Genomic DNA, 12247 nt, shown 5'->3' with positions numbered 1-12247 from the left:
AATTAAATGGTAGAAAGTCAAGAGTAGACATTTAGAATTGGTGCTTGGTACTTAGGTTGGATGGAGGTAGTGTGGCTAGAAACCACTCCCAGGGACAATGGTAACTGTCATAGACACTTCCAGGGTGTCCAGCAGAAAGGGCTGGATGCTTTATGTGTATTGTTTCCCTTTATGCTTGTGCCAGTGCTGTGCAGTAGTTTCTATCTCCTCCCCATTTTATAGGGAAGGGACTGCAAGCTTAGAGAAAGGTCAGTAATGTCCAGGGATCCTACCCTAGGCTTCACTTTGGAATCACTTAAGAATCATCTGCATCTTTAATAAAATACAAAAGCCTGACTCCCACCCTCCAGCATTTTGATTTAATTGGTGGAGATGCAACCATGGCATCGGAATTCTTACTATCTTTCCAAAGGATTCTAATGTGCAACCAGGTTTAAAAAGCACTGTGGTAAGCTTGGCCTCAGGTCATAGAGATCCTATTGGGAAACCAAAACTTGATCCAGGGATGTGCTTTTCCAGCTTTTAATCACTGTACCCTTCCTGCCATCCTGCAGCTATTTATTGAGTATGGACACTGGAAGGAGTGTCAGGGCTGTGAAGGAATCCAGGGTTCTGTGACAGAGCCTTAAAGGTGCGGTGATTTTGGTAACTCAAGGGGGGTCATTTGGGGCAATCCAAGGCTGTGCATGCGTATGTGTGTTTGTGTATGCATGCAAATGCATTTGCAGATAGGTGACAAGAAGCACAATATTTGAATTCAGTAATAAACATGAAATGGGTTGAATACTTACCAGGCACTGTATAAATAAGAGCTGACATTTCTATGGCACCAAGTCCTAGGCATTGTTTTGAGAGGGTCACAGATGTTAACCCATTGAATCTTTACAGAAACACTGTGAGCTAAGCTCTGTTATTGCTCTCCCATCACATATGAGGAACCTGAGCCTTAGTGAACTTTTGTAACTCAATCAGAGTGGCACAGATTGTAAGTGGTAAGCTAGCTCCCGAATTCTGTTTTGTAACCACTATGCTGTGCTGCCTCTTCTGTTTTCATATTTGCCAGTATCTGCATTAAGAACTGTACACTCAATTATTTAATTTAATTTAATTTAATTGCTTCATTTAATGCTTGCAGTAACTCTTATGAGAAGTACCATTCTCCAGTTGAGACAATTCAGACCCTTTCCCAGGTTCTATGACTAATATGTGGTAAAACAGGTGTTATTAGTACAGTCTGGCTTCATAATCATGCTTTAATCATTCTCAGAATTTTAAAATATGTTAATTTCTTTTAAAAACTTCAAAATCCTGAGTAGAATTCTATATGTCAAACAGAAGTAGAACAACTCTTTGTGAGTGTGGGGTGGTGAAAAAGTTCTCTGCTGATTCACACTCTTTGTTCCATGCCACTGACCTATTTATCAGCCCTTAGATGCACTCGGGAACATCTGGTGCTCAAGGAACACATTTTGAAAACTACTACTGTTGGTAATTGGGAGCTCTGTGAGATATTGGAGCTAAGCCAGTGATATTTTTAACAAAATATTGGTGGTTTAGGTGTAGTGTCTTGGCAGTAGAGATAAGGTATGACAATGAATCCTATGGGACATCTTTGAATCCCAGACCCATAGGGCCCAGTTTAAATATACTTTCAAACACACATAGTCCAAACAGCTAAAAAAAATCAAAAGGGTAGTCTAATTCTTCAATTTGTGTTTTAGGAAAACATTGAAGGGGCCCCAGGAATAGTCCCTCTCAACTTTTTCCGCCTCCCCCTTTTCTCTTCTTCTCATTTTCCTTATCCTGCCCTTAAAACAAAAACCTGTCTCTTGGGGCGCCTGGGTGGCTCAGTGGGTTAAGCTTCTGCCTTCGGCTCGGGTCATGATCTCAGGGTTCTGGGATCGAGCCCCGCATCGGGCTCTCTGCTCAGCAGGGAGCCTCTTCCCTCTCTCTCTCTCTGCCTGCCTCTCCGTCTACTTGTGATTTCTCTCTGTCAAATAAATAAATAAAATCTTAAAAAAACAACAACAACAAAAAAAACCTGTCTCTTGTCCCCAGTCTCAGGGCTCATTTTTCCTCTTTCCCTTCTGACTTCCCACTTTTTGTCACATAGATCATCATAGCCTGTGCTTCAAAGTTCTGTACTTGGCTTCTCAGGTTCACTTTGCTACCCATTGGTTAATTCCATGTCCTAAAATCCAGGAGTGGACCTGAGAGAGACACTATGATGGGGAGAAGCTGATCAAGCAAAGCTATGTCTTTATTTAGGGTAGGGGGTACAGGGAAAGGCTAGGGATACACACACACACACACACACACACACACACTTTCAACCCCATCAGAAATCTGGGAGAGAAAGGGACCTAAGCTTAAGTGTCAATAGTAATGATAGAAAAGAATGATGGGGATGCCTAGGTGGCTCAGTCAGTTAAGGGTCTGCCTTCAGCTCAGGTTGTGATCCCAGGGTTCTGGGGTTGAGCCCTGCATCAGATTCACTGCTCAGTGGGGAGTCTGTTTCTTCCTCTCCTCTCACCCCCCACTTGAACTCTCTCACTCTCTCTCAAATAAATAAATAAATAAAATCTTAAAAACGAATTTGGATCTGAGAAGTATTTCCAAAATAGAGCTATAAGACTTGATGATGAATAGAAAATAAAAGAGGAAGGAGAGGAGACAGATGAGGTTCCGAGGTCTAAAACATGAGTACCTGAGTAAAGGTCAGGGTGTTGGCCCTGTAGATGTGTTAGGGAGTGTAGGGAGTGACAGGTTGGGAGAACAAGGAGTGGGTGGTAGGGATTTGGTCTAGGTGGCTGTATATGGATCATGAGTTGGCTTTGGTTATCTTACATTCAAAGTGATATTGGGACATCCAAATGGAAGTGATCAACAGGTGGTTAGGTATATGTGGAAGAGGTCAAATTAGTAAAAGATAAAGTTTGAAAGCTATCTGTATATAGGTGAGAAGTGTGGAGACAGACCTCATTTTCCTGCTAAGAATCCACATGGATGAAGAAAACGTCTTTAGGACAGAGTAATAAGAGGAAGAATCCAATTATAGACTGCAGGAAGATGAAGAATTTACTAAAGAAACACGGGTACTAGGTTTTCAGGGAAACCTTTCAGGTCTTCAAGGGAAGAGTTGGTTTTAGGAAAATGGTGGGTGGATACAACCCTACTTACGCATTAAACTGTGTTTACAAATGACTATTTAATGACAAGGGGAAAATTCTCATGATACATTTATCAAAAATTATTTAGAAAATTGTGTATAGCGTCCCAGTCTCTCTCTCTCCCTCTCTCTCTCTCTCTCTCTCTCTCTCTCACACACACACACACACACACACACAGTGTGGGGCCGGCGGAGAGTGAGAGAGGAGGAGAAATTATAACCAAATGTGTATAGGGTTTATTTCCAGGTGGTAGAATTTTGGGTGGTCTTAATGAAAAAGAATGTCATTATTTAATCTTAAATAAGAAGAGAAATTTTAAATTTTTATATCTGTGTCTTTTATAATTTGTATGATGAGTGTACTTTATTCTCATTATCAGAAGAAAAATCATTTTATTAACATCAGTTAGAAGAAGAATAAATGATATATATAAATAGAGGGCTACAACATCTCACTTAATGCCCATAAATATGGAACAGAATAAGCAGCATGGTCCCCTGTTTCCTGGTGAGGAAAGTGACTCTGAAAGAGGTATAGGAACTTGTGTGAGTCACATAGTAAGTGATGGAGCTGAGATTCTAATCTGTTGTGTTTTAAGGTAGAAGGTACATATACACAATCAGCTAAAATGTTATGTCAAGTGAGGGAAATAATTTGGCTGTGCAAACCAGTACATTAAGAAAAGACATGTGGGAGGTGCCTAGGTGGCTCAGTGGCTTAGGCATCTATCTACCTTCAGCTCAGGTTATGATCTTAGGGTCCTGGGATTGAGCTCCGTTCAGGCACCCTGCTCAGCTGGGAGTTTGCCTGTATCTCTCCCTCTACTCCGCCCTCTGCTCATGTTTTCCCTCTCTCTAATCAATAAACAAAATCTTTCTTTAAAAAAAAAAAAAAAAAACATGTGGCAAGAAGGAAAGTACCAATGGCTTGCAAGAGTTTCCACAGGATAGCAAAAGTGAAAAGCAATTTTCTTTCTTGATGAGAGGGAACTGGTGGGGAGATGGAGGCAGACTTAGGGCACTTGATAATAAGTGTACAGTTTACCAGTCAAGACAGCCCAGGCCAGGCTGGGGTAACAGCCAGACAGTCCATCATCTCATGGTGTAGTTGTTGCAAGAGAGATTTATGCCTTGCTTATGTGATGTGGGTTGACCTTGAGCTTCACTGTGGTCACTGGGAAACTCAGGCTGAAGGAGACATCATCTGAAACACACTTCTGTTATCACAGGGAAAAGGGAAGGTTGGGCTTAAGTACTAGCACTTAAATGCTTCTACCTGAAAATGACAATGATTTTATTGACCAAAGCCTCACCCCAATTAAAACAGAGTGGGGAAGTGTGGCCCTACCGTGTGCCCCTACGGAGGAGAACTGGAATATTGTTAATCCACCCTGATGGCCACCACAAGAGAGAAAACATTTCTTGTTTTTTAATGGTCCTGCTTTGGTAGCGAAGGAAATAGTTTTCAGAACTCTAGGTGTTTAACCTGGAAGTATCATGGTCCTCAGTAGGAAACTGAGACTCAAAGAATCAAGTGATCATTAGTACAAAGTCACAGAGAGAAACAGTGGCTTTGTGAAGACTAGAACTATGTATCTGAGGCCAGTGACCTCAGTGGTCCACAGTATACAATACTCACTGGCCTAGGGTATGTGAATTTGGAGAAGTCGTAGGCCTTGGCCTAGGAAACTACTGGAGGCTTTGCTTGCTAGGTGTTGAGAATAGTAGTCTTACCTCATATTAGGAGTTACTGATGCTAGAAGCCATTGTCATCTCCATCAGTAAAAACTCTGGACCGTATTTCTTAGGCACCCAGGTTTTTGTATGTGGTTATTGCTGAAATGACCAGGGAAGACTACAAGTCATTAAACTCTAAAGTGTAATTGTTAAAGTTGGGTTAATATAAAACTAGCTGGGGCAGGCCCCAAGCAGTAAAGTGGTGTGTGAACTAAGCACTGGGAAAGCCAGTTGAGTGGCTCTGTATCTGTGGATTACAGACAGGTCAGCGTCAACTTAATGAGAGAGATTTAGCAGGTGAGAATCCTGGATAGTCTCCCTCTTCTCTGAGATCAATAGTGCATTTGGAACAGAGAGCAATTTACGAAAGGAAATGGAGTCATGAGGACACAGTCCATATCATAGAAGGCTAGGCAAACTGAATCCGAGTTGGCCCTTAGAATGACCATAATTCTGATCTTTTTTTATGCTGCTATCAAAAATAGGCAGGGGGAGAGGAGGGAAGATACCTGTTTCAGACTCACCCAGCATTGCTTTGTCGAAGGGCTGCTAGTCATATTTAAAATATTCTATAAATTTATATGAGATATAAATATTACAATTGCTTTTAAAATTTTGTATATTTCTAAAGTTAAATAATACTATTTATTCTACAGTTAGGCAGGTGTGGTTCTGGGACTTTCATGGTTAACCTTCATATTCCTTGCTTTTTAAACTGTTTTTGGCTTTGGCTTTGATTTACATTATATGGTCATCAAATTCCTCTTTTTATCAGGGAAAAATGGAGGGTTTTCTGCATCTTAAAAGCATATAATTTACCTTGGATGTGAACTATAATGCTTATTCTGAAAAAATTCCATGGAAAACTGAAGAAATTGTGTAGAAAGTCTTTATGAATTGGAACCTAACATGTCATTGACACATTTTGAAGGGTGTTCTGTTGACTTTAGTGATGGATGATCCCATTCTGCCAAGTTCAGCTGGAAGTGGGAGGGTGGCTTAGAAACCCAAATATCAATCTAGAAACTTCCTGGAACCATGGTTTTAAATCAGCAGGGTGGATGCGGCCTGCATCTGTGCAAAGGATGGCATTTCACTGGCTCACTCCACGGAAGTCTCTGGAACAGAACCGTAAACACCAGCTCTCTTTGTTGTGTGTTGGCTTTTAAAAGCCCCCAATGGTTTAGGGAGAATAAGGCCTTGCCTTGGGGCTCCCTAGTCCAATTTTTTGGGACCTGGCTAAAAATCCTAGATATCTGATAGTCTGGCTTATTTCTATGGTGTATTAGCACCCTATAAAAGTTACATGTCATTTATTTCAAGTTTAGAACCCTCTCAAACTTCAGGGGCAAACCAAACTTGAACCTTTTGTGGCTGGAATTCTGTTTACCTTTGGCCAAACCTTGCTTCCTGAATGTGAGTCAGGGAGGTGAGGTGAGAGGGGGCTCCTGAGGCCCCTTGGACATCAAATTGCTTTTGCCAAACAACACTTTGATAGGTTAAAACATGAATGAATCTGAAACACGTAGATTAACTTCCTGTCAGAATACTCTGGGGCCTACACACAAAAGTATATTGTGCTGCGCAAATGCCTTTTGAGCATCGCCTTCCGCCAACTGTGAGGCAGTATCTGAGATTTTTGCCAAACACAGGTTGAAATTGGGTCAAGCCAGTTACCTTCCACTACCAATAAATATATTAAATAGTTTCTATAAAGGTTATCGGATAATCCAATTGAATGAGGGCCCTGGAGAAATTTGGACATTTCTTGTGTTGAAACATTTATCTTCAACCAGTGACAAAGAAAGATTGGATTCCAAGAGACAGTGCCCAGTTCAAGGATGGCTATGATTCGTTTGTGTCTATCAGAATACAGGCTAGCAAGGAAGGCCTGGTGCTTGAATGAAGGATAAATAACACCATGTTCCCTGTGCCTTTCAGATAGAGGAACTGATGAGTGCATTGGAGAAGACCAGACAGGAACTGGATGCCACCAAGGCCCGCCTGGCCTCCACGCAGCAGTCTCTAGCTGAAAAAGAAGCCCATTTGGCCAACCTCCGGATAGAAAGGAGAAAACAGCTGGAGGAGATCCTGGAGATGAAGTGAGTACCCATTTTTGTTTTCCTGGGTTTTCTTTTCTAACTTTTCTTCAGGGATGGGGAAAGGAAGGCGAGAAAAGACAAAGAATTTGAAGAAAGAATAATCTGCCCAGCACTTAACTATTCATTTCCGGGACTATGCTTCTTATTTATTTATTTATTTTAGTCATAGCTTCCGTGTTCCCCATTTGCACATTTTTCGTATCTGTTATTCAAAAAAAAAAAAAAAAAATTCAGCGTTAAATTTTGTGCTTCTGTGTTTTGCGGACGGCCCTGTTATTCTTAGATTTGTCTCAAAGGTCTGAGCTGGCCAAGAGACAGAAGCCTCGTTAAGCACAATAGTAATTTGAGTGCTGCTCAGAGTTAAGTGGAAACTTTTCTGAGGAGGTATTTCCTAATTGTGACTATAACTTTGTTAATTATATTCTTTTCACATGTGTACAATGCGTAGCTTGTGCTGGCTTTCATAGAGTCTCAAGGTTGGCACCTCTTTGTTTAGAAAGCAAGGACTCTGATTTGCTGGGCTGATAAAAACAGACTTGGAAATCCCCCTGCTACCTCTTCCCCCTCACCCCAGGGTAGGGTAGGCGAGGGGTAGGGAGAGACAGGAACCAATCTTTTTCTTTGATTTAATCAATAAAGTGTGACCTCATGCTGGGCAATGATACTTCCTGTGGCCCTGTGACACACCCATCTCCACCTAGCTCTTATTTCATTCTTAAAACAAAATAATATCACCATGGAAGAACATAGGAAAGAAAATTACTCAAAGATTTTAGAAATAATCACTTGGCTATGGATCTGTTCCTAAAGAAGTAGGCAAGAAGCAGCATCTCTCTCTATAAGTTAAGATGAAATAATCACTAAGATATAATTTAACTTCCTTCCAGAGTAAGGGAAATGTACATAATTATGGCATTTTAAGCCTGTAACATAGACTTTGAAATTGGTGGCTATGTATGGAAGCATGACCTTATCCTGACCCCATAAGTCTTACACATGGTTAACATTAAACCCAGAAAGCTTAGATCATGGAAAATATGGAATGAAATATTTTGAAGGATTTAATAATGAGGACAAAACTTTTATTCCTTGTCAACTACCTCAGTTTCTCCAAGACCAAAGAATAAGTAGTTTTTTTAATGCATAAACTTGCATTTTTCCTAATAAATAATACATAATAAAAACAGATATTATTATTATTTTTTTAAAGATTTTATTTATTTGACAGACAGAGATCACAAGTAGACAGAGAGGCAGGCAGAGAAAGAGGGGGAAGCAGGCTTTCCGCGGAGCAGAGAGCCTGATGTAGGGCTCGATCTCAGGACTCTGGGATCATGACCCAAGCCGAGCGCAGAGGCTTTAACCTACTGAGCCATCCAGGCACCCCTAAAAACAGATATTATTATCCTCAGTTTAGAAGTGAGGGAACTGAGATTCAGAGAGATTTCAGGTAATTTGCTTAAGGCCATCTGGCCAGGATTAAAACTGAAATCTTCTACATCAAGCTCCCTTTCTACTGTCTTATTTTCTCATGGAGCTTATGTGCATTCCACCAAGCCTGAAACTTTCATCAGTTTGAGTCACTGTGTTATCATAATGCCTAGAACAGTGCCCAGCATATGGTAAATGGTCAATAATTGTTTATCGAATGAGTGACTAGATTGAATGCAAAGACTGGATTTTATGTAGCTAAGAGGAAGAGTATTTCAAACATCTGTGACATTACCAGCTTGAACAATAATCTATTAATAATAGCAATACATTGATTCCTTTCAGGCTTTTTATTCTCTTCCATTCACCAGCTCCACTTCTGCCCCCTTGTGTGTTGTGATGTGTGAAGTTCAGCCTAGTTTCTTCCATTGTTCTCCAGCTATTTCCAAGTTAACTCTGTGTCTCTTGGAGTGATTTTTTACGGCTTTTAAAGGAAATGTCTATTACGTCTTGTTTATAAAAAGGACATATACTTTCAGCGTTTTAAGAGAGTGAGTAACAGTGAAGCACACTGATTTGGGAGTCATCAGATCTAGGTTGGAATCTTGTTGCTTCCACTTGGCAGCTGTGTGATTTAGGGGAAATGACCTTAACATCGCTGGCCCTTCTGTTTCCTTCTATAACGACTTTCGTGGAGTGTTTGAGAGGAGAGCCCCTGAGGAGGGCTTGGCACACAGAAAATGATATATGTGTGTAAATGATGCTATCAGCCAATGAAAATATGTCATTTGTTTAGTATACTTTGTGAAGAGTATCATTTATCTAAAATTTGGATTTATTTTTCTTAAACATATAAACCTTTTCCATGTGTATGTTTTCCCACTTAATTTCATGATTTCAGATAGCACCTAACTAAGACCTCTTTTGGTGAATTGCCACATTATTGCTCAAGTGCTTAATCTTCTGCCACTGCAAAATAAATACAGAATTCTTCTGTTAATTCCTTTGGTAAAAGTAACAAAGCCCTGCTTCATTGAGCCCAATATGGACCCTATTCACTATTTAACTGGCCCAGAAGCCCCACTTATGGGCTCCTTCCCAGGACTATGGGGACACAAGTATGGGGAATTATATTGACCAAAAATCCCAATTGGATTCAGGAGCCTCCTGGGCTGTTCAGGTCAACCAACTGGTTTGATCAATCCTGATTTTTAAGCTGAGTTGACTTATTGGTTACTGGACATTAACTGAGTCAACATAAGTTAGTGGAAAAACTCGGATGTGTATATCCCCTGTCAGTATTTACTATCACTTGTGACAAGCATTACTGGGTCTCTCTCTCTCTCTCTTTTTTTAAGGTTTCATTTATTTGAGAGCGAAAGTGAGAGAAAGAGAGAGAGGGGGCGAGCGCATCAGTAGGAATAGGGGGAAAGGGAAGCAGATTCTCCCACCGGGCAGGGAGACTGACACAGGGCTCCATTCCAGGACCCTGGGATCATGACCTGAGTCGAAGGCAGATGCTTAACTTAACTGACTGAGCCAGGTGCCCTATTGGTTTTCTTTCAACTTGGCAGGCATCCTGTAAGCAATTTTAGGCAGCATCTATCTATTCCCAATCCATGTAGGAAGGGAGAGGTTATATGGTGTTAGAGGATGCAGGGGTGGGGCCGTGAGTCAGGAGAAAGGAGCTGGGATATGTTAACTTACCTGTAATTGAAGGAGATCACTACCTGGTTACCTCAGTTTTCCCTTCAGTAACATGGAGGTGATAATAACTGCTTTGCCTACTCTATAGAATTGTTGTACAGACAGGATTTTTTTTTTTTGAAGTACTGAACTGAAAATGAATATGGATCAGCATATGTGAAAGTGCTTTGAAACATAAAAGGGGCTTTTGAAATGAAAGGTGGTGTCTGTTAAATTCATTGTAAAATCAAATGGCACAGAGTTTTAAAATTGGAAAGCAGCTAGGTCCAGCCTCCCAGCATGCATCAACCAGACTCCCATCCATGTAATTACTACTAGGGAATTCACCAGGCCCTGGTGAACACCATTCCCACTAGAAGTCATGGGCACTTGCAGATACCTCACTGGTACTTATATGAAACCTAAATGGCTTTCTGTGTAATATTCCCACTTGTCATGGTTTTTCTTTTAATGTTTTGCCAATATAAAGAATGTTTTGATAAGCATTCTGCTGTTCTATCTTATTAACTTAATTTTAAGTAATTATAAATTGATATGCAATTCTAAGAAATCATTTATCATTTATAAGTTATAAGAAATCATTTTCCTCAATAGTAACATTTTGAATAGTTATAGATTATAGCATAGGATCACACCAAGAAATGGATATTGGTACAATTTACCAACTTTATTCAGATTTCTCTGGGTCTAAATGTACTTGTTTTGTGTATGTATTTAGTATATGCAATTTCATCACATGTGTAAATTTGTGTAATCACTGTCAAAGTCAAGATATAGAATTATTCCATCATTACAAAGATCCCTCACGCTACCTTTTGATAACTACCCCTACAACCCAGCTGTTTCATTTATAACCAGAGTTTTGTTTTGTGTTTTATCATTTTAGGACATGTGCCATAAATATCTACATTTTTCCCTCTCATTCTCCTGGAGCAGTGCAGGAAATTATCTTCTTAGTTTAAATTTAGACTGAATTTAGAATGAGAAAATATTGCTTGATTCCTCGAATTTAAAGATTTCTCATGAGTTGGTTTTATTTATAGTGTAATTTCTTTTTAATGTTGGTATCTAGAACCTGTCATGTGGTAGGCATTTTATAAACTTTTGAGGTATGAAAGGATGAATTAGCACAAAAATTCATATTCGTTGAATACCTACTATGTGGCAAGGATTGTTCTAAGTGAACAAACAGAAAAATCCCACCTGATCAAGCTTGCACTTGAGTGAAATGAGTGGAGGAAATGAATGAACTAATAAGCAAATAAATGAGTAGATAGATGAGAAAAATATTTTTTTTCCTATAACCAAGGAAATTTGGAATCCCACTTAGAAAGCTATTCCAAAGGTAAGGACCCTTGTAGGTCTTTGGGATAAAGAGGAACATGGAAAATTCAGTGTAATTTCCTAGACTGAGAACCCTTTTAGAGACCTAAGTCAGAGGAGAGCCTTTGACTGTATTTCATATAGGATTCTTCCTCCCAACACCTCCCCATTTAGTTTGGTTTTTATTGGTTAGTATTCTAATTGCCTGTCTTTATCCGGACACCGGAAGGAACGGACAGAACCCAACCTGCATTTTCTTTCTTTTAAAGATTTATTTATTTGATAGAGAGAGTGCACACCAGTGGAGGGGAGGCAGAGAGAGAGAGAGAAAATCTCAATCGGAGTTCCCACTGAGCGTGGAGCCTGATGTGGGGCTCAATGTCAGGAGCCTAAGATCATGACCTGAGCAGAAACCAGAAGTAAGCTGCTGTACATACTGAGCCACCTAGGTGCCCCAACCCTGTTTTCTCATAGAAGAGCACTATAGAAGAGCACTATAGTCACTTTCCTTTGTGTATAAGATTCTTCTTTTTTTTTTTTTTTTAAAGATTTTATTTATTTATTTGACAGAGATCACAAATAGGGAGAGAGGCAGGCAGAGAGAGAGAGGGAAGCAGGCTCCCTGCCGAGTAGAGAGCCCGATGTGGGGCTTGATCCCAGGGCCGTGGGATCATGACCTGAGCCGAAGGCAGAGGCTTTAACCCACTGAGCCACCCAGGCGCCCCTATAAGATTATTCTTTTACTTAAAAAAATATTTTAAACCTCTTGCTACAACAT

General features: G+C 40.2%; 1 protein-coding gene across 8 annotated transcripts in view; it reads left to right on the top strand.

Moving 5' to 3' along the window:
* The window catches only part of ERC2 (ELKS/RAB6-interacting/CAST family member 2), a 932553-nt gene that overhangs the window by 571224 nt on the left and 349082 nt on the right, over positions 1 to 12247 (top strand). For all 8 annotated transcript variants that reach the window (XM_059161221.1, XM_059161225.1, XM_059161223.1 and 5 more), the window contains one exon: positions 6848 to 7008. In XM_059161221.1, the coding sequence (XP_059017204.1) occupies positions 6848 to 7008 (161 nt within the window). The remainder of the gene's footprint in view (positions 1 to 6847; positions 7009 to 12247) is intronic.

This window comes from Mustela lutreola, chromosome 2, assembly GCF_030435805.1.
Source record: "Mustela lutreola isolate mMusLut2 chromosome 2, mMusLut2.pri, whole genome shotgun sequence".
In the NCBI taxonomy this organism is placed as follows: domain Eukaryota; kingdom Metazoa; phylum Chordata; class Mammalia; order Carnivora; family Mustelidae; genus Mustela; species Mustela lutreola.
This window is presented reverse-complemented; position numbering and strand designations above follow the sequence as displayed.